At 40.2% G+C, this 23,860-nt stretch overlaps 1 protein-coding gene across 1 annotated transcript in view; it reads left to right on the top strand.

Annotated features, from left to right (window-relative positions):
- fbrsl1 (fibrosin-like 1) overlaps positions 1-23,860 on the top strand; it is a 531,917-nt gene that overhangs the window by 42,144 nt on the left and 465,913 nt on the right. Inside the window, exon 2 of the mRNA XM_074669463.1 lies at positions 1,647-1,762. Coding sequence (XP_074525564.1) covers positions 1,731-1,762 — 32 coding nt within the window. The 5' untranslated portion in view covers positions 1,647-1,730. The remainder of the gene's footprint in view (positions 1-1,646; positions 1,763-23,860) is intronic.

Genomic DNA, 23,860 nt, shown 5'->3' with positions numbered 1-23,860 from the left:
ATTAATATTTCTTCTTGTGAAGATGAGATGTCTGAAACAACACCAGCGTTTTCTGACTCTGTTCAACAAAATGAATAAATGATTATGTATAAATAAAGTTTAGTGATTGTTACCACCATCTGTCCCACAGTCTGTCTTTAACTTGTTGCAGCATCACTCACATTCTGGGGTGACATTAATCCTCTGTGATTACAAACTGATGTGGAAAGCAGCTCAACATTCAAACTCCCCTCTCGACCATGGCTGCATGATGTTACAGTCATCTCTGGTGAAACAACACACGCTTTAGCCAGAGGGAAATCCCACTGATCAATCATTTCTCTGTTGACAGTAAAAATTAAGTCACTGTTGTTTCATCTGGAGAAGTATCAGCTCATATCACGTCACTGCGCAATGAGTCACGAATAACTAACAAGTGTTCTGTTAAATGTGACAACAGGAGGAGAGACATCTGCAGTGGAGCTCATCACTGTAACATCTCTACTGACTGTGTTCTCACGTCATGAAGAGTTTAATAAAAACAAAATACTTTATTGATCCCCAGGGTAGAATTGGTTGACATTCAATGATGGTAATCTTGGTATTCTGTTTCTTATGTTAACACAGGCAGCAGAATCACTTGTTTTCCACAGCTTGCAGGGAAGGTTGTTCAAAGCAATGATGTGTAATCTAAGAACATGGCATTTGAAAATATGACGTTTCTTAAAGTGTTTCCAGTCAACATTTGCACAATGTTATTACTACTCTAGCAACAGTTTTTGAGTTGTTTAGACTTTATTTTAAAGCTTATAGGGGAAAACATGTACAAATCAAAGATTGTAAGAAAGATGGACATCCGCTTGCTCGGCTCGAAGTGAGGTCTCCACAAAAACTGCTCCCCCTGGAGGCTGGCTGCAGTATAGGTTAAAAAATCCAGCTTTCCAGCCATTCCAGATGGGCTGTGGTCAAACTGGAAAAAAATAATTCTCCTCGTAGAAATGTTTCTTACGTCTGATTGCTGTGGTGATTTGAAGATATCATTTGGCTGCATTGTATTGAAGTCCTCTTTTTTTCTGAAAAGTCTCGTTTTCATTAGTTATACAAGGTTAAAATTGAGGCTTTACGTAACGTGTAACGATGATTGACAGATGCCGTTCACGTGTATTTTTTCAGGGACTGTAAACTGTGACGGGATGTAGAGTCAACAAGTGATTAGACTCTTGAAAGAAAAAAAATAATTATTACTTGTTTCACCCGGCTCCACTCAGATTCTCCCAGAATCCCTCACTGTCTCTACTGCACAGACTCTGGCTGCGCCTGTAACGGGGGAATTTTGGCTTCAAAACCGTATAATGGCAAATGGCGACGCCACACTGTCTACTCTATATACAGTCTATGGTACAAATATGCATTAGCGTTTTGAAACCATGTAGATAGTATAATGCATTATTGAGGAACAATATGTAGTTGGGTGTAAAATATTGATAATAACAAAAAAGTAAATACACAGCCACTTTACATCACGAAATTATGTATTTCTTGAAAAGACAAACTTTTTGATATACTTAAAAAGTTCATTTTAAACTGTTTTAATTGATCTTTAGAAATATATTTGACTCAACCCCGAAGGTCAAAATATTTGAAAATGCAACATTTATTTTGCACAGGAACCAAAACATGAACCTATCCTCAGTGTCTGACACAGCCGTCTCCCCTGAATTTTACGACAAGACCTTCAGGACTTCAATGCTATGACACCTGACTACAACGGCACCTCTGCAAGGTAAGCTACAGCTCACTGCCGGATAACAGCTCAAAAACACCAGATGCATCTCTGGTCCTGCTCCGCCCCATTGGGTGTTGACTGCAAACAGCAACAAACTGGCTTCTTGGTAGTGTCACGAGACTGAGGAGTTCCTGTCCTTCCCACTCCACTCTCTTTATGCATGTTGGGCTGTAAAACCTTAAATCTGTTGACTCTCTGTCTGGCTCTGCTCATTAAGTCCGTTTGTTGTTGTAGTCGAGTTAAATACGATCTGGTTTTCACAGTTTGGCCATTTTGAAAGGCAGTTGCTGTTTTTAGGTACTTTTTGTGCACAACTTCTTGTCTGGCTTAAACTGCCCTTCAGTGAATTGAAGCATCACTGCTCCAGCATCCAGCAAAAATTGGATGGTTGCATTCAAGCCGCAACCTGCCGCAGCATGTATGCAATGGAGTGGATCCAGTGTGGGTTGACTCATTAACTTTGAAATGAATGAAAACCTATTAGATGTGGTGCTGTGACAGAACAGAGCTGCACCAGAGATGCATCCGGTGTATTTTGGCTGTATGACTGCTGAGAGGTGACTTAAGCTGTGTTCACACTTAACGCGAACAATCACTCATCTCACATGTTAACATTTGTGCATGTTTTTTTATTTTTTCTCAACCCTTGCATAGGGACAACTAATGCAAGTAGAGAGTTAATTTCTTTCAGGCTTTGCACTAAACATGTAATAAGCGTCGATCAGTTCACCCCCAACAAGTCATGCTTTGCTGCAAATATTCTGTTCAGGTTTGTGTGAACGCAACACAAGTCTCCATCTTCTGACACACTTGGCCTTTGCTCGAGCCTCCATTGATGAAAAGGAGAGAGATGGGTTGTGTCAGTGATGACAGTAACCTCAGTTCTGTTCAGCTCAAACTCCCCAAACACAATTTTACTGCTTTTTCAAGTCAATATGTACCCTGAACTCAGTCTTCCTATCATCACTTCAATGAATAGTGGTGCCACAGTGTTTAGTGGCGAGCAGCCTCCCCGGAGGACAGCCTCTGCTAGCCTAATAAGAGTTATTATGTGAGATAATAAATTGTTCCTTTTTAGTGAGCTGGAAGAAAGTAAATTGCTACTTCACACAACAAATATAATCTCCAGACAAGATGTGTAGGGATAAGTCTGACAGTAAAAACCAGAGAACCTTGTAAAGCACTTCTCCCTCATGGAAACATTACATTTGTGGCTTCATCAAGCTGTTAACGTGACTTCAGAGGCTTCAGTGTTCCTGCCTTTTTCAGACATGGCAGGGAATAAATTCAAAGAGCCGCAGGAGTTGTGCAATATTTTGCTTCAATGGGAACAGTGAGAGACATTATTATTAAGAAACATAAAAATGTTATCACAGCTGGTAAAAGCACTGTTTGTTGTTCTCTTCCTGATGGAATGACAACTTATGTAGTTTAAAGTTAAGCAAATTATTAAATCTGGGTTTTTTTTATATAACATTTTCTTTCTTTCTTAAACTATCTAAAATGGCAGTGTCCAAACTTTTTCAAAGAGGGCAGCATTTAATTTGGTGAGAATGACCGAGGACCAGCAGCTCTTACTGTCATATTTGTTAATCCTGAAAGTAACATGAATGTTCTATGTGTTCATTCATTTTCTGTTAAAAAAAAAAACAGTCACTAAGTTTGCTCAAACATCCTTGTGACATCATTACAGACTGATGAAATTAAATCTCACCTGTCCCTCAATTGTCTCTTGATACCAGATGATAAGTGGTCAGTTTTCTACTGTGTTACCTGCTGTGTAAACATCAGCAAACTCTGCTTTTGAGCAAGGAAAGGGTTCTCCATTAGGGGGCACTATGAGGAAAATATGGCAGAACGTTTTATGTCAGGATCAGGATCTGTATTTCATAAGGATTGTTTTTCATATTCAGACTATTTCAGATTACACAACATTTTTAGCCCCAAATATTTCTTATTTATTCTTTCTGAACTATTTATGTGCTCCATTCTATTACTTGATCTATTCTTGAGTCCTCCCTTGTGTAGTTTTTTCTTTCATTTTTCTTTTTTTTTGTTTTAACTAGGGATGCTCATGAAGCACATTTTCAAATCTTGATAAATACATTTATTTGAAGACGTCAGCTGTAAAGAGTTGTTGAGTTTCTGCAGAATGTACAGAGCTTTAACTTTATACAAGCAGCCTATGAACACTGTCCAAATGTAGTTTTTAGTGAGACTTGGTTTTGTTTTGTTGTTTGTTTGGTTTGTGACCTTTACAGAAAATGTTAATGTACACATCATTTCGAACATGATTCATTTCAGTGCCATAACTAAAACAATGGAGCCATTTGAAAATGCACCTAAGCTCACATTGGCCCCCCACCCCTGACTTTGGATATTAAGCTCAAACTGTTCACTCCTATGTATAACATACATATTACATCCTGTATAAGAAGTTTTATGTTAGGAATCCATTCATTCAGTCATTTTTTAAGTCTTTCCAATACTTGACTCCAAGTTTCCCTCTGTGTATTTCCACCTGTTTGCATGATTAACCCTGAGCCTCTGCATTCTTTACGCTTGCTTCATGGCATTAAGTTTAGACACGACTGTGTAGAAAGTTGTTCAGAAATATTGATGTGTTCATCCCAGCCCTGACTCAAACAAAAAAAGATAAAATGCTGCTTGTTAGATCTGATCTAAAGCACAAGACAATATGTAAGGGGTTATTTGACTGGTTTTAGACTTTGTTTTGTGTTTCAACATGAGCAGGTCTATATTGGTTTGACTAAAAAATGGATCAGAAAGAAAAAGTCAGTGTCCACACTAGTGCTGCACGATTTGGGGAAAAGGTGCGATTTGGTGCACAATATTGCGATTGCGATCGTGCTTGCGATTTAATAAAAAAAGTTGTGTCATGATGAGTCTACAGACTTGCTTGGTTATCATAGAGAAAAATCTAAATTGCATGTGCTGACATTGCGATTGCGATTGCGATTGCGATTGCGATTGCGATTGCGATTGCGATAATCGTGCAGCTCTAGTCCACACTGTACGGCCACCTGGTCTCTAAAAGGAACATTTTGTTTTTCAGTCACCGAAGTTCAGCTCCCAGTGTGCCCTTCAGGTCCTGAGAGTATTGTTGAATACAAAAAAACACGTTGAGGATGATTTGTTAAACAGCTTGCAGCCTGTTTTTTCAATCCAATGTTTTCATGTTCAACTTGAAGGCCTCTTTCTGTTAGGCTCCCCCTGCAGAGGAGCTGAGGTGTATTTGCTCCCTCATTACTCCCCCCAAAAGGTTATTATTAGCCTGAAGACGGATGATTATGAAAATATGTTATTGTAGGGCAGGAACGCCCTTGGGTCCTGTCAGTCAGTAGCAGGAGTGATGCTGTGCTGTTTAGAGCGCAGCTCTGGGCTCACAGCTGTGGCTTGTCTGTTGGCAGGATGTGTGTGTATTTTCCTGTGTATGTGTGTGCTCATTGAGTGTGTGAGTGTGTTAACAGTTTCCCTTGATAACATCCTCAGTATTTTTGTGTGTGTTCATGTGTTGGTTTGTGTGTGTGTGGCTCCCAAACACTTTGCTTGTGAATGTGAAAACCAGGTTGTGGGAGTGTGTCCAAGCTCAGGAACGGGATAGAGTTATTACAGAGAGGAACCAGCTGATTGGCTGCATCTGCTGTGACATCATCAAGGCTCTAAGGAGCATCAGGCTTGCCAAGATTTATCAGTGACTCACGTTTAGACTACAATCTGTAATTTGCCCGTTTACACACACACACACAAACAACAGGCTTATGCTACATGGCACAATGAAGGAACTCAAGAAGGAGGCAGCGCAGAGCCTCTGCGTCCTTCTGCACACCTGATTCTATACTACAAATGTTTCTCATGTCTGGTTTTTAGATTGAGAGGGTGAAAAAGAAGAAGTCTGACTCTGGGTCCAAATAAAGAAAAACAACATGCTTTGACCATCTACCGATGCTACAGATGCTTCCCTGTTGCTGCCCTATTCCAGTAGTTTTCAATTATAGCCAGCAATATTTTTTTTTCTCTGCATCAGTCAAAAGATCAGAAAAACTTAGAAACCAGCCAAAATCAAGCACAAGTTATTTTACTTGGCCAGACTCAAGATCACTGGGTCTGTGGGTTGACCGTCCAAAATGGGATTGTTGAGTTTAGCTGACTCGCCTCCACTTCCAGGTTTTGTCCCATTGTCTGGACCGGTCAGCATCGCTCCAGATGAAGTGATTCTATGCTGGTTTAACCAGACCAGGGTTCCTGCAGATCCTTGAAAAGTCTTCAAAGGTTGTAAATCTAAAATTTTCAGGATTGAAGATTTTAAAGTATCTCAAAAGTAGTTGTAATTTTAGGAGGCACATTGATAAGATTATAAGACGTCTTCAATTTTTTTTTTTTTTTTTTTTTTGACTCCTTTCCTTTTCCCAGTTTCCCAGTATGACAGTATGGCCTTTCACTTGTTTTGTACCAAACTTTAATCCCGGAAGCAAACATCAGTATGGTTTGACCGCATCATGTCTGTAGTTGTCACAGTTGTATGGAACTTTATTTACTACAGCCAAAGTAAAGTATGGGTAACTGTTATCCATAATCTGAGGAAATTAAGCCTAGATGCAGACGGGTTGTGAGTGTGAGAAGGGTGAGTATGTATGTTACTGTTGGCGATGGGTTGTATGGTTGTGTGGGCAAAGGGTGGTAAGGTTAAAGGGCATGATAATTGTTTTTAATTTGACTATGGGGCACTTTGTGTTAAATCTTTTTGTATGAAAAGCACTTGATAAATAGAATTTGGTTTTATTAAGAACTGCCGTTCCTTGAGAGTCCACATGAGGCTGGCTGCAAAAAGACCAGAAACAACACACACACACACACACACACACACACACACACACACACACACACACACACACACACACACACACACACACACACACACACACACACACACACACACACACACCACATCAAAAAAGCAGGTTTTTATAGCAGAAATAGAGATTGATTTATAGCTTACTTCATGTCTGACTTGACTGACAGGTTCTCACATGTAGCTGAATGCAAAGAGGTCAAAGGCCCGCCTCTTTACCTCATCGTGACTTTAACCAAGCTGGGTGGAGTTCAGCATCTCCAAAAGTTCCCCATCAACAATGGGCTTTTAAACTCTGTATCAGAAGCAGATGGGTGATGTCATAGAGACATATCTTATGCAGTCTATTCTTTTAGAAAACGTAAAATAAAAAGCTTCCTGAATGTTTAATGCCATATCTTTAAGTATTCAATGATTGGATTTGTTTTTAAAGTTGTGTGTGGTTGTGTTGAAGACATACCGTAAAATACCAAATAGTAGCCGGGGCGTTTATTTGTTTCAATCACTGAGCAGACCAGGCGTTTATTTGGGACCGGGCGTTTATTTGGAACAGGCGTTTATTTCTTTCCCAGGAAATAACATTCAGCGGAAGTGGTAACGTCTTCTTTGACTCTTCAAAGCCTCCTCATCTTTACGTTGTTATTGCATAATTCATCCTGGCAGACTACCTGCGTTTGTTTATATCTGGCACGCTGCGCGTGGACTGATGCACTAAGCGGCAAGTGCCTTGTACCCAGCTGTGGCTCTGCAGCAGAGGTAGCGCTGTTTTATGACACGATGAGAACTAGAGCCTTATTTAGCGGTGTTTTTGTGTGAAAGCAACGCGCTGAAAATTCTCTAAATAAAGCGTGAATGCAGACCGATATCAGATTTTTTCGGTGGGAGTCCGTTTATTTGTGTTTTGGGTCAAGTAAAATATGGGCTCATCCGAGTCTGCACTCAGATGGGGCAGACGAGCAGACGAGCAGGGAGGGGGTGTTTGGTGCGAGCTCCGGGCTTCTGCTGCACAAAAACACTGCTGTAGGGTCATGTGTGTGCCGAACCGATTACGTCGATCCTAACGGATCACGGATCAATCATGATCCGTTACACCACTACTAATAAAGTACAGTCTGATTATGTTTCTTTTACAAAACTCACTTTTCAAGAGTCAACTGTCAGTTGTGAGCTCAGCGTTTGCATGTGTGTACTGTAACTACGACCTGCGGCTCGTAGGCTGCGCCGAGTAACTTACCATACCCCCGGCGTTTATTTGGAACGGGCGTCTATTTTGCTAGACGTGCTGCTACACCCGGCGTTTATTTGGAACCCGGCGTTTAACTGGAACCCGGCGTTTATTTGGTATTTCACGGTATTCTGACATTCCTTTTCTCCTAAAATTACACTTCAAGCCAACTAAGATGAATTTTCTTATTGCTCTTAGTAAAACATGGGCAGAGTATCAGAAATAATTCAGAAAAACATTTTTTTTCTCCAAATGATTTTCATGCTGTTCACTTTAGCTCAGAGAACATGTTTTATCATTAACACCTTGCTGGATGTATTGCACCATCTGTTTGTGTTATAGTCGACATGTTGTCACTTACACATCAGTCGTTGTATTTGTATAGAGACAGGTTCCCACACGTTTGTTTTTCAGGAGAGATTAAAGCAGAAATCTGAATGGATCCAAACAATGAGCAATAACTGTAAGAGTGTTTTTTTTTTTTTCTAGATGAGACTAATACGACTCTTGGTGTTAAACTGGTAGTGACAAGCTGTTAATTAAGATGTATCTTCCCTATTCCCCAAATGGAAAAAGAAAAACTGTGTTTCATGACTAGGACTCCAAAGCCTGAATCACTTCCATGCAGAAACTAGTTCTGATGATGTTTTGGCTGCAGAGGATGTAAACAGGGGGGGGAAAACATGATGAAATAAAACCTCAGATGCTCTAAAATAATTTGCACAGATGGTTTGAGAGCGTTTTAACTGAATGTCAAGGCTCATAGCTCGTTCTAATTTGCTCCATAAGTAATCTGCCTCTGTGCTTCAGTGCCAAGTCAGATGATTGAGCGGCTGTAATGATTTGTTCACATTCTGCTGGTGGAAATCAAAAGCTGCAAAGGCTTGTTGAGTAACAGCGGTAAAAACAGAGCCTGTGTGACGGAGAGCAGATTAAGCTGTTTGGCTTTTCAGAACAATAGCTTCATTTTCCACTTCTTGGGTTGTTTCTGCCGTCCCTCATCGCTGATTTCTGTTGAATGATGTCCAGTGTGTTTGTTAAATCCGTCAGTTAAAGTCTTGGTGTCAGTGTGCCTGATGGATAAGTGAATGTTGATGTTTTTTACTATTTATTTTAGGTTCCAAATCCTTTTCAAATGATCCTCCATATTTGTCCATGGTCCTGTTTTTTTGCCACATCCTGCCCCGCCAGACTACAGAAGAGGCTCTTGCTCATGGAGTGCTTACAGATGGGTTTGTGTTGTGTGTGGTCGGCTGCTCGCAGCTGTCTGGAGGCTCCATGACTGTTGTTGTTGCTGCCGCTGTTGCTGTGGCTTCTGCTTGATAATGAGCCTCTGGCGCTGAGCTGCCTGTCAGTCTGGCAGACAGACAGGCCTCTGCCCTGGTCACTGCTGCCTCATGCCATCTGGGTCCCTGCATTGAGAGGGGGGGACAGGGACTCACCAATGGGAGGACATGGGGTAAGGTCATGCACACACTGGCCTACTGACTGACTGACTTGGTTTCTGCTCTGACTCTGAATTGGTTTGGACAGCTCCAGTCATATCAAAGTGTTCAACCAAAACGTGTCAGTGTATATGAAGCCAGATATTTGTAGAGCAAATAAGATCAGAATGGGAAACAGTCTGTCTTTGCAGCTTTACATATGAACTCTGAAAGAAACACTTATTCATGGATTTAGCATGCTGCATTGCAAATACTGAAAATGAATTAAGTGTTAATGTCCAATTTAAAAAAAAATGTCCCAGACTTAATTAGTGCCATGTTTACCTGACAGACCCAGAACATTTTTGATTACAAGATATTGAAAGACAAAATAAAATAAGAATCGTGTCTCAGTAGAAGAATCTTAACAGGCAAAATCTTCCATCATTGGCAGATTAATTTTTTCTCTACAAGCAATTCAGGCTTCTTTTTGCCTTTTATTTTGAATTAAGATATTTTTCTGGTGAATGTGGCTCATTTTGAGTCTCACAGGACATTTTTTTACTGAAATAAGACATAAACACTTGCATAGACTTCACTTTTTGCAGTTTGATATTTGCTAATAAGCAAAAAACCAAACACACTGAGCCTGAGGCAACGCCATCTGTTTATCAATTTTTTTTATTAAACTGAGAAGACTGGACTTGGGATTAATTTGTTGGTAGCGGTCTTAACTTTACATCATGGTTATGCCTGGTGAATGGCTGATTCCATGTTCATCACTTTTTAGGACCAGAATTACCGACCAGTCCAACAATTTCAGCATATTAGCATTATTGTAGGCTCAAAATGCCAGTTGTTACTGGGGCTGTAATGTGGCTGTGCTCAGTGGTGACTGACTTAATGCTGTGAAGCTTTACTCTCAGATGTTGACAAGAATATGTAAAGGTTGGCATCTTTTTGCAATTTGTCAGTATTTTGATCTAGAAAATGGAGATGAAAAAATTTAACGTTTCTTGTTGAAAAGAACAAACAAATTTGACAGAAGCTGGATTTCCGTTACACCTAGAATTGCGCAGAACCTAAATATGGCAATAAAGAAACGGTAATGGAAACACCACATTTTCGAAAAACCTCTCAAATTTCCCTAAAAAGTTTTTACGCTTTCATGAGGTGTTTTTTCAGACATTTTGATGCTGAACTTTGTCGCAAAAGTGCAATGGAAACACCTTTTCCGCACATTGTCATAACGCTCCTCCCTCACCTCCTCCTACGTGTCCACTGCCACACAAACAGACTCCAGTGTTTGTCTTTCAGTGTTTTGTCCCTGCCTTTTATGAGTTAGCGTGATCACGGCTGGCAGTTTGAGCAGTGAATAAAAACACTAATGTTCAAGAATCGGCATCATCATGAGTGCAGCATCTGGAAGGACGTTACATTTTAATTCACTTAAGTTGTGCCCAGTTCTGGTTGTAATGGAAACACTGGCATGGCGAAATTGTTCTTTATTGAAACCTTAGAAATATCGCTTTTATTTTCCGAAAAAGTCTAATGGAAACCCAGCTAGAGATAACCTGCAGAAGCTGTGGTCTGAAGCCTGTATTGTTTTCATGAATGTTTTCTTTTCTCAACACCTATGAAACCAAACCAAACCACCAAACCACTGGAGAATCTTCTAGAAATCTGGATATTTAACCCCTTAATACCTATTGTTGTAAATTTGCAACATACCCTTTCAGGACTTAGTGCAGCTGAGATTACCTTTGTATCCCACAAATGCCTGTTGATTCATACTCTACACATACCTAAAATCCAATCAAATGCATCATGTCCCAATTTATTGGTCCAAGGGTGAACTTGTTGTATCTATATACATTCCATATAACTAATTTGCAGCTGTTGGTTGTGTTATACTTAAAATCGCCACTCAATTAAGTATGTATAAGAATTAAGGCTGTCACTTCAACACATTAATTAGATAAATTAATTACACCCCAAATTAAAGCAAGATTAACTCATTGGCTGCCAGCCATTTTCAGCGCATCTTAAACAATCTCTCAAGAGCCAAATAATGTTGTTTTCTATCAGTATAAACACCAAAACTAGAACTAGAAGAGTGGACTCTCTTCTTTTATGCCTCTCATCCTGTTCTTGATCCAAAATGAAAGAAAAAATGCTTTTTTAGATCAATCCATCCTTTGATCCTCTCCATGATCTCTGTCGTCTTTTCCCAAGATCGCGCTGCTCTTTCTCCCTGAACCACCACAACACATCCTCAGTTCGTGTATGAGCTACCTGAACTTTTCTGACTTGCAGCGTCACTGAAAAAGCATGCTTTACTTCCATAGATGCAGTAAATGGTTGACTATGACTTTTGATGTGACGTGGCGGTAGCATGTCAACAAAAACACGGTTCTTTGTAGCTTATGTAAAAAAGAATTTCTGTATCACCGAAGCCGCTGGCCTCATGTATCATTATAGAGTATAGACTTTTTTGGACAAGATGCCCTGACTTGGGTTTTATTCAGTCACCAATAAAATGTGGATTTACAGATCTTCTCTTCTCCATAGGGATGGTAATCAAAAACTGGTCCTGTTGAGAATCAATTAAAAAATGTTTCAATCCATGGATATTGTTAGCCTTTGTGCTTATCAATTCTTTACATTGTGCTGGAGCCACCGGGCCTTACGTCGACTAGTCTGCTGCAGCTATCTTAGCTTAGGAGTTAGATAATGTTTCCCAGGACAACTCTGATCTAGGACTTTCAGCTTGAAGTTTTACTAAAGAACTGACTTTCAAAGAAATGTTCATCACTCTCTCTCAGGAGATTCATATTCAGTACATTTGAAATGGTGAAAATCACCTTATTTACCAAAACAACAAAATAGCGCAAGCTTGATGCTAAGGTATATGGGAAACTGCATTGATATGCTAGCAGTTGGCATACATCAGTATAACTTCAGCTTCAGAATATAATTTCAACTTTCATCACAGAAACATATCACATCAACTCTTTGTAAAAAATACGGAGAATTTCAAATGTCAAAAGCTAACAGGCTAATGAAAGGCTCATGGCTGACTTTATAACTAAGGAAAGCTACCAAACAACTTAAACCATTGCTATAACCACTTTGAGACACTAGATGGCCTACTTGAATTATTAATATATTACAACGCAGTACATTAACGTCACATTGTGTGCATTTTTTATCTGTTTCTGTATAATTATGTCCAGAAATATCCAGACTCTGGAACAATTACATTTTATTCACTTACGGTATAAGCTCAATTAAATGTTATTGACACAGAAAACCTGTAAAGCTACTTTTGGTACAGAGAATTTCACAACAGGAATTGATAAGGGAATCGATAAAGAATCAGATCAATAAGCAGAATCGTTAAGGGCATGGGTATTGACAAAATGTTATCAATTCCCATCCCTACTTCTTTATGTATTCATTGGTTAGTCAAGCTCTGCATTTTTTAATGTCATAGAATTCAGATTCTTTATTTGGGGACCTTAAGCAGATATGAGATTAAAATGTGATTAATTAGATTAATTGATTACAAATTCTGTAATTAGTTACAATTTTCTTAATTGCCTGACATCACTAGTAAAGATACAAAAAAAAAAACGTAAAAAAAAAAAAAATATGATTGTGAATTAATTCAGGCAGTAAGGGGCTAAGATGCACATGGGGTGGAAGAGAAGGCACAAACTATGAAGGAAGAGAGCCGGTGGAAGATGACAGATGGTTTGGGACAGGAGATATAAGCCGTGTCTCCCCTCTGTCATTAAGGTCAACGTGAGAGCTCTTGTGAAGACGGCATATGAGCTAACAGGACAAGCCACGTGGAGGTTGGAGAATGTGGTCAGGTGTGTCATACAAAATGTGACTATATCAGGTGACCACACCATCACCACCCGTGGCTTCCAGACCATCCAGGCTGACTGGGATTGGACTGAGATTAACTATAATTGCCTATTACTTGAAGGTGTATAAGGTTAATTATAGTGACTCAACTCCCCTGGGGCTAAATAAAGTATTTCTGATTCTGATTGATAACTCAGTCAGAATTCAAACAACCGTTGAAATAAATGGTAAATTAGTCAGGACTTTAATTTGTAGCTCAACCTGTCTCGACTGTGACATTTCACTGCGTGAGGACATTAACAGCGGGACAATTTATTCTTTAGTGTAAAGCATTTAAATTTAAATTTCTGCGTTAACAAATGTTCCCGTCTTTGTTTGCTTTCTCAGACCCTCAGTGCCTTTGCTCCATAGTCCTGTAGCTATGAGAGTGTTTCTGCCACAGCTGTTCACTTTTCCTCCTCTTTACAGGGAACTCACACTGCTGCAGGAGTTCAAGAGTCAGAGCACGCTAACAGTATCACAAGGGAACCAGGATGTTTGTAGGCCTGCGCCAGCTCAGCCTCATCTGCATGGAACAGAGTGGGATGTGTGATGTGGATTCAGGCCTTGGGTGTATGGTTAATGTCTGACCTGGGGGTCATCTGCATGAAACTTTCATGGTGGGATTTCAACACGTCTGACAGAAGGTTTCAGGAAAGTTACGATTCTCCACCTGAGAATCTGTGCTGCTGAAAATGTAGCTGGTCTGTGTAGTCTACTGTGAGCGAGAGGAGCATTAAATTGCAAAAGGAAAGCAGAGGGACCAATACAGTAATCCATGTCCCATTGACTAATAAGGCTTTAAACAACTCCATCTGTGATAATCTACTAAATTTGCTCTAATGCGAACCATATGGAGCCATAAATCCTGCCTGAGATACTCAGACTTATTTTGGACCCTGTGTTTGCTGACAGCATACCGCAGCCGTGATAAGACACTCCACAGAGCAGACCCTCCACATCCACACTTCTCAGATCATTATGCAGCTGCTCATGTAAACAGACTCGTCCAAGTAGAAATACTGCGCAAGCACCAACAAGCTGACCTCAGATCTGTCATTAAACGAGCCTCCCTCCCAAAGCAGAACCCCCACCTCTGCTTAATTATGCATGTGGGCCGAGCAGCCGGTCTCCCTGTACGCTACTGTACACTCCATCGTGCTGCTTCCTTGAGCTCGCAAGCTGATTATGGAGCTTTGGCAGTCCAAGCACTTTGAATTATTTAAATCTCTGTTAAGCTTGCCGTACGTATATCAATGGAAGAAATGGATTAGGCGTTGACATGTTTTCCTCTGCTTTCGCCCCCCACTTGCCTCGTCCTTCGGATCTGACAAACACTCGACACAAATCACAGCACGGCGCCTTTCAAGGAAACGGCCATTTCTCTAACTCCCTAATGAAGCCGGTTTCACAGTCCATGTTGCATTTAGCCCCATTCGAGTTGAGATTACACTGCTGGATTAAGGATTGTTGTTTTTTTTTGTCTCAGTCCGGTGAGAGTCATGAAGAGGGTCTTTTGTGCTCCCAAAAGGGCCCACCCTGAGAGGACAAGTCTCGTCCAAGGGGGAGACTTCACGTGGGTGGGCTCCTGGAGAGGTGATGGATCCTTTTTTTACACAAACCCTTGGAGGAAAGCACACAATCAATATCCTGCTGTCTGCCTCCAGTGCCAATAAATGAAAACACGGCAGTGTGAAGAGATGAATAAATAAAGTGGGGCACTCTTTTTTACATTAGAGGCAGGATCGTACACAAAGCAGAGCAGATACCGCATTTAGACCGACTATAATAGACATTCTCCGTCTCTCAGCGGGACGTTTGCTGCAAATTTATGTTTGCAGCTAACCGATTTGTTCACAGGGCAGAAAACAAGCAGTATTTATTCAGTGAAGTGCACAGCGGCTCAGATTTGTGTAAATGTTTCAATTAAGTGTTGTGGAAACACACACACACACACACACACACACACACACACACACACACACACACACACCGCAAACATGCTCATCTTATTTAGTTTCTGTCGCCTCCATTATAAGTCCCAATTCCAGCATACGAAATGAAGTCATTTCTCCGCCGCCGTTTGGCAGACTGCCCAAAGCCGCTGACGCTTTTCTGTCCTTTTGTGCCACCAAGCTCTGACAAGTGACAGGTGATCTATGGCGGCTTGAAGGCTAGGATCTAAATCTGAAACGAGCTTATCCACCGCACGCGAAATGAGAATTGATAATCGAATGATGCTGAATGAGGGGGCCTGTCAGTACATTGTAAGGGAGCTGACGGGTTTAGTTAAGGGAGAAGGAAGGCATGGCGGATGAATTTTGGCAGGATAAAGGATTGCTCAGCGCAGAGAGAGGAGCTGATCCCCCTACAGCTATTTCTGATTTTCTTTCAGTATTTACATGTTGGTAGTGTTCAGACAGCAGCCCTGAAGGGGATACTGAGCATATTATGATCAGGTCTTTATTAGACACTACAGCGAAGGTTAATCCTGTGTTAACCTGACCTCCAGGCCTGTCTGGTGTATTATCTGAAAAAGTGTTGAGTGACAGTGAAGATGAGAGGAGGAGAGGCGGAGGGTGAGGAGATCTGATGGAACAGAGGTCATGATCTGGGCTCAGACTGATGTTCTTAAACATGAGTGGTTGGTGTGTTTCAGCCTTTGATGCCAGATACATGAGGCAGCTTTTCAGTGTGTGCGTTCATATTGTTGACTTTATTCTGTTGCTGGTCTGTGATGACATTTTTTTAAATTGCAGATGTTGCAGAAATTGTCTTTTTTTCTTTTGTGGTTACATCTAGAGTTTGTGTACGGTGTTCGTTGACATATTGGTGTTTCAATTCCAAAGGCTCTGTCTTTGTAGCTAAACATACACTTTTATCACTATTAAGAATACAGGCTAGACTCAGTCGTTTTACAGTCTCCTGAGATTACTTTTTTTTTTTTTTTTTGGAATATATGAAAAAATATATAAATTTGATAAGATATCTGCAAGAGCTGATTGTTTTGTTTTTCTCCTTGCAGTAGCAACACACAAGTTTATTTGCAAGTTAATGAAATGTGGCTCCACCTCCACAGGTGGCTTCACCTGTTGTCTTAAGAACCTTCTGATTAGGGATGAGTATTGGCAAAAACCTCACAATACGATACTCATCACAATACTTGGGCCACGATACGATTATATCACAATATATCACAATATCACAATATTGTGATATATATATATGTGTGTGTGTGTGTGTGTGTGTGTGTGTGTGTGTGTGTGTGTGTGTGTGTGTGTGTGTGTGTGTGTGTGTGTGTGTGTGTGTGTGTGTGTATAGGAAGCACGTCATAGCAATTTGCAGTAAAAAAGAAAGCCTGGAAGTCAAACCTTCTGTAGCCTGGAGTTCTTCCAGGTTACCACCAGCGTCAAATAATGTTTTTTTTTTTGCAGGAGAAACAACATAATTTGGAGTTCTACAGAGAGATGCCCCAGAAATAAAGAGAATACCTGCAATGCTTACAGGCACTAACCAGATTCAATAAGGTTACTCTCAGATTTCACCAGAGTAACACCATACTGTTTGAAATGTGCAAGAAAAGATTTTCCTCCTTTGTTAAAGATAGTGTTCATGCCGGAATTAATGAAAATACATTCCCTTAAAAAGGTGAAGATTGCTTTTTAAAAGAGTTTTTATTTGAAGAACAGTTAACCTTGCTTTTTTTTCAGGCAATTAGTGTCAACAGTCAGTGTATTCTCTTGCCACAGCAGAAGAGATTGAATTGAAACACAATTCAAGTGTACTGCTTCTTCATATGTCAGTATTTGATTACATCTGTCTGAAGTGTGAGCTGATCCTTAAGCAAGTAGGAGTCCAGCAAGTAAGCTTTGTGAGCCACAATGCGTCCAGGCGACCACATAGCAAACATCAACTTATTGTAGGATTTAGTTTAAAGAAGCTGGTCGCAGTAGGTAAGCTGGACGTGAACTCTACTTTGATCACATCTGTACACAGTGATAAATAGTTTCTCCTCTCCATTCAGCTCATCTTACAACTGTAAATTTAGAAATCAGAATGAGAGCCTGAATAGTAATTGTACCACACGAGGGAGGATCTTCAATGCCGTCTGCTCAAGACATATTTTTTTCTTCAAATAGAGCCTCCTCTCTGTCTCAGTCACTCTCCACTTTTATGAATGAAGTATAACATAAGGATTTGTGTGATCATGTGCAACATAAAGAATTAGAAATAGAATGTGTCACCAATTTGGGCCCTGAGCATTAGGGTTGGGTACCATCTCTCTGAACTCATACCCTGCAGAATTTTATCAAAAATGATTTACCTCAGTGTTAGCATAAATGTGAGCTCAGCTTTTTTGTGCTAGAGTGTGACAAGACATAGCTATAGCTGCGGCAATGGTGCTTTTCTTAACAGGAGTATACAGAACATAGAAGACTCAGATTCATGCCCTGTTGAAGTAAATGTCATAACAGAAGTTTTGTTTTTCTTGCTGTGTCATGTCCTGCACAGTTTAGCCAAACTTTGGAGAGCGGTTGTTGCAGTCCATCATGAACATTTTCTTGATGAAATGCTGCATCACATGTAATTAGACTGACACAGCAGATCTTGGCAGATGAGGACAACTTTCTGTGGATTGCAGAACTCTCACTGAGTTTTAATCCTGAAAGATTTATGTCACTGTCAGGAACAGATAAGCTGAAGCAAAATGCATGCTCCTTGTGGTATCCACAAATGTCAGAAATTTGGAACTAGTTCTTGGTACTAGAGCCTGCTCAGCAGGTCCTTTAGAAACAGACTGAGACACTCACCATACAAGAAGGAGCACTAATACAGGTCTCTCAAATCATTTGCAGACAGACTTTAAACACCTCACAGCATGGCTGCCACTCTGCATCCTATTCTTCACTTTACATCAATCAAAAGCTCAAAAATTATGTTTCACAAATTAGTTACAATCACCATCATTATAACCGTGGCTCTGCTAATCCACTGTGGCATATGAATTACTTTCTAGTGTAATCACATTTTCTTATTCTTAATTTTTCTTAAAGTGTAACTGACGAATCCTTTAATCTACACCATGCACTCCATATAGTGTCACCAAATTCAGGGGCTGCCCAGCTTCTCAGACCATGACCCCTAAAATTACATTCCCAAAGATTAGTCATGTCTTCACACTCACCTATCCCTGCTACTCCTATCCCTAACCACACTATGCTGCTGTTTTGAAGCATTGCCTCAACCACCACAGACTCCTTCTGTTAATTCTCTTTGTTTGTGTTTTTTAAGCCTGTATGTGTATATTTTATGTAACCCATGGGGGATTCTGTAATGCGCCCCTGAAGTATGACCGAGGTGTTCCTGACTGATATTTAAAGGCATTTTTGACCTCTCTCTCACAGATCATAACCCTGAAGGGTTCCTGACCCCACTTTGGGACCACTTACCAAAGGTACAGTGATACTGTCATTGTATCTGTTTCTGTATGTGAATCATTTATCCTGGAGTATTTCCCCCTATGCCTACAATCTATACACTAAGTGTGCTTAGACAAACAATCATGAGTAAAATAATCACCAACAACAACAAAAAAAAACTGTATTTGTTCATCAAAAAATGTAACTTAAAAAATAAATACTAATAGCAAGAAAAATCTTATCAATTAATGTGACTACAAGCCATTAGCACTTAGAAAGATTCCCCTGACAGCTTTTATTAAACCTTCACAGCCAGTTCAACCTTGTCTTTGAGCTCTGAGACAATGGCACAGTACTCAATACAGCATTGGGCTCTGAAGGGTCCTTCAGCAGAGTGCATAGGTAATAAATCTCCTGATGCATGTAAACAGCTTCACTGATAACTTTATCCAGTATATCACTGGGTGATACTACCCAGTAGAGGATCATTAAGGGTGATATAAATATATATAGATAGATAGATTTTTTTTTTTTTTTCATTTGACCGATTCTGAGTGATTAATCAATTTGTTTTTTAGGACCTACAACAGTTTCTGAAGTGTGATCTCAAATGACTAGCGATGAATCAAATAAGTAGAATATGACAGAGTGACACACAGATTCATCACAGTCTAAAAATAAATCAGTATCAGGTGTTAAATTTAACTTGGACTGCTAATCTGTCATTTGTCACAGCAATAAATGTTTGTCCTCCTTTTTGTTTCCTGCTGGTTGTAATGCTCGTGTTCCTGGTTGAAGACACCCATAACCGTCTCATGTTGCATTACAGCACTCAGAAGACACTCATGACTCACGACACACTGTGGATATTATGACTTGCAGGGTGATACAACATGACAGCTTGCACCGCTACAGATATTTTGCTTTCCTTGGCGCAAGTCTCACAGAGCCTTGCCTTTTAGTGTCATACGAGCTGCTCTGTAGAAAGTTTTGCAGCAGCCAGGGATTTGATTGGAAGTTGTGTGCGCAGCTTTTGTTGAAATCACATTTGAGCCTCGTAAAACCTCTCAAACTCGAGCTGAGTATGGAAACTCTGGTGAAATATTGTTCCTGATTGTTGTGGGGGGTTTTCTCCCAAATCTGTCATAGATCTGACTCCTCAGTGTCGGTTTACTGATTCCCAAACCTTTTTTTTTTTTCTTTTGGCAGGGAATCCTCGCTGAGGTCAGAAAATTCCCCATGAAAAGTGTGTTTATACTGTGTTTGGAAGTTTACGACGGTTTATAGGGTAATAATGCTGTGCCTCAATCTTTTCAGCAGAGAGGAAGTCATGGTTTGCTTTGAGTGTTTTTTAAGATATTTCATGTAGACACTAATAACATAGCACAGTAAATTGTGCTGTCCAAAAGCTGCTGGAAGCACTCAACCGTTTCACAATATCAGTCAGATAGAGTTACATGTATTTTGTTTTAATTGGCCTTTTCAGTGCTTTAGGTTTTGAAGGAGCTTTGTTTGTTTTCCTCCAGGCATCGCATGAATCAAGGTTTTGACAATGATTTTGTTTTCAATGCCGATGTTTCGTGGGAACATAAATTGTTCTGCTTGTCATTGTTCTTTTCTTAATTCAGTAAAACAGAAACCCTCGGTGACACAGGTCTTCTTAATTGGCATTTTAAACTTGCATTGCTTGGATGCACGTGGTTCACCCCTGCTGTACACTGCTGACTGTCTCCTCTGGGGGCTATCCTCAATGTCACATCACCATTTAGAATAAGTGCTGTTCAATTTTTAAAACTATGGGAATGCAACCAAACAAAATGCAATGTGATGCTGGCTTCACAATCTGATTATTCCACATTTTTGTTAATGAGTGTAAATAACCAAGCTTAGAGGACAGATAGCTTGGTAAAACTGCTTTTCTGATTACTTTGATTTCACTTTGTTGATGCCAAATGTACTTCTACTAGATGAAAAAGCTGCGGGAAAAGAAAAAAACAAAACAAAAGAATGTCCAGCACTCAGCTCTTTGATGTATTAGCACCATGGACTATGTAGTACATGGATGAACTCTCTGTGACATCACCCATTTGTTTCTGATACAGAGTTTTGAAGCCTGCCACCTGCAACACCATGTTGGTCACAGCCTCTTTGCAGATAGCTACAGAGTAACCATCTAACAGTCAAGACAGTTATGCCTTCATATGGTCAAGACTACAGACTGTACAATTTATGGAAGTAGTCTACCTGATGTCATCTGTTCCTAATAAGGAATAATGGAGCCAATCGTTGGAAGGGACCATATTGAGCTTGGCTGCACCCCTCAGTGTGTGTTAACAGAAATACTAGCAATTCAGACCAAAGCTGTTTTTTTTTAGCCAGGCCTAATATATGTTTGTTAGTAATGTAAAAGTAACATATTTTTCCTTCTTTTTTTTCTCGGTGTGTATGTGGTTTTGGGTGTTCCTGGTCTTTTTCTTCTGAAAATGTTTCATTTTTCAAACCACAAACTGCCCCTTGGTCAAAACCCATCCGCTTAATAACTTACAAAGTAAGCACCTCCATTAAAAAAAAATATCCTTTTATGGGACATATTCACCTGACAAGTTGATAAAATAACTTATTTTAAGATAACAAAAGAAGAACTAATGACTGAATTGTTTATAAGGAGTAAAAAAATCTTGTTTAGTTTCTTGAAATAAGAAAAATGTCTTTGTATAAGAAATTAAAAACAATCTGGATTTTACAGATAAATGTGAGTTATATTAGGTCTAATAAAAAAATTAGTATTGAAGATATGACAATCACTCAGATTTTATTTTTGAAGTGAAATAAACTGCTTGAGAGTTTACTCTAGAATGCACAATGAATCCTGATATGCTTGAAAAGATGCGTCTTTGGTGGCTCTAGAATAATATTACCCAGTTTCCAGTTTCACGTTAAGGCGCCTTCAGAGCGGGAAAGCGTACAACACACCACTGAGATGCGATCTGTCGGGAAAAGCTCTCTACAGAGGACACTACCTCTGCAATCTCCTCTTTGCTGAATGTACACGAGGAGTGGAGAGAGATATCATCCACTAGGACGCTGCTAGTGAACACTGGCTTATTCACACTTCATGTAAATGTTTGTGTCTATTTGAAACTCTGCACACAAAGACAGCACTTTCCTTGGAGTTGGAATTTTCTTTATTTTACCCTAAGATATTTTCAGCTCAAACTACAGAAATACCTGCCCAATGAAAACGGCTGCAGAGACCTTTCAAGCAGAGCTCAGGGCTCTCTTGTGTTATCTCTTGTTTTATTGCTGCACAAAGTCTTATGAGTGTGTGAGGCTGTTTCAAACAAAACAGAAATTACAGCTATTTGAATCTCTAGCTCCCAAGTGTGATGGTAGCGATTCAAAGCAGAGAAAACCGGCAGTGGTAGTGCCAAACCTCTTCCTGAGTAGATAAAGGTAGAATGATAAGAGAAGCTTTTATTAATGTCTGTAAAGTGAGGCCATGGATTCTTATTATAGATGTAATCTTCATATGAAGTGTTACCTAAGATAGTTCTAATGTTCACTGCAGTGATGTTCAGAGCCATTATCTCTGCCATCGTTCCCCTTCCCTGAAGTACCTGCCCTTATCAGGCGGCTGGATACGCTCCTGTCCTCCTCTGCAGTGTCGCTTAACAGCACCCCTGTGAACACCCGATCAATCCGGCAGGGCTGGAAGGCTATCCGTGCTAATGGCTAATGAAAGGTGTAATTACAGCAGGTCAGCGGAGGCATTCACACACAGAGGAGAGAGACAGTGACGAGTTCATTTAGATCATTAGAGCTGAAATGTGTCTGCCTCGTTAGACCGCAAGTCAGCAGCATTATCCCCGTGATCTACTTTTGTTTCTATTAGACTGAGTGGGAGGCATCTGATGGTGCAGCAGATTGTAGAATTATGAGTGGAGAAAGGTGAGTTGATTTAATTAAAGGGGCTTTAGAGTGAGACGGCCATGAAAAGAGGAGAGTTTGAATATAAAACATTTCAGTGTCATAACTTTAACCAAGACAGGTTTTACTTTGGTAGAATATACCTTTTCTTTTACAACAGCTTGAAAAAATCCAATTAACATTCCTCCACCACACATCTCTGACTCTATTTTTTACAAAAATACTCATTTTGTCTCTTCAGATTATCTCTTCAAGAGTTGTACTTTCTAGTTGCAGTTTTCGAACACGGCTAATAGCAGGAACACCTCGCCTCAGAGGGCCCCTGGAAATAGACCTGCAGCTGTATTTTTAGATGGCTATTAATACCTCCAGCTAATTCATTTCAACTCTCCAGGCACCTAGCATGGCCTCTCAATTATGGATGAGGGGAAAGTCATTGGATTCTCGGCGCTGAGAGGAAGCTGACGGTGGTGACAGGACGCTCTCTGCAGACACATGACAAACAGGCAGACAGCTGAAGGACGAGCAGGAGGAGGAGAGGAGATGTGTTGCAATTTAAAGAGCTGAAAAACTACTGAATAGGAAATTTACACTCATACTAAAGTAGGTAGGCTTTTTGAAATGGTGACAGCATGAAGAAGAGAGAGACAGAAAATTCACACCTGACATTTAAAACTAAACACATCAGATGTAAACTAATGTCAGCCAATGAGATGTGGTTTTAAAGTCAAACTACATAAACTCTTGTTAACATGAAAGAGTTCAGAATCAGAAATACTTTATTGATCCTGAGGGGAAATAACACTTCATTTCAATTTCATCCCTTCCTAGAGACATAAAAGACAGAGACATGGGGAGGAGTGGGAGAACTGTTCAACAGTCAGTGTCACATCTGAAGGATAATGTATGGTGAGTGGGTTGTTGGAGGAATTGAACCCCAACAGGGTGAGCAGAACACCAAGTGGAGGAATCTTGTCTCCCCCAAGCAGCAACCCTTGATCTGACAATATGAGGCAGGGCAGAAGTGTTAAAACTGCAGTTCATTGAGTGTCCGCTGGATGCAGAACGGCCAGAAACCACATACACACCACAACAAAAGTGGATTTCTACAGCATTAAAAAAAAAACATATTTACAGCCTGGTTCACACTGTACAGGGGTGACATTTGTCCAACTCGCCAGTTTAAAATATATTAAGATCACAAATTTGTCCAATCAGAGGCGCAGCTCATGTGACTGACAGGTGGGCACTCTGGAGTAAGCGAGGAGGCTTAAAGCCCACCTCTAGAGTAAGTACTTCCAATATGGCCTT

This window comes from Halichoeres trimaculatus, unplaced genomic scaffold (genome assembly GCF_033239565.1).
Source record: "Halichoeres trimaculatus isolate MK-OKI-2021-1 unplaced genomic scaffold, fHalTri1.1 fHalTri1_scaffold_5, whole genome shotgun sequence".
Lineage (NCBI taxonomy): Eukaryota > Metazoa > Chordata > Actinopteri > Labriformes > Labridae > Halichoeres > Halichoeres trimaculatus.
The sequence above is the reverse complement of the archived record's forward strand: the minus strand, read 5'-3'. Positions and strand labels throughout refer to the sequence as shown.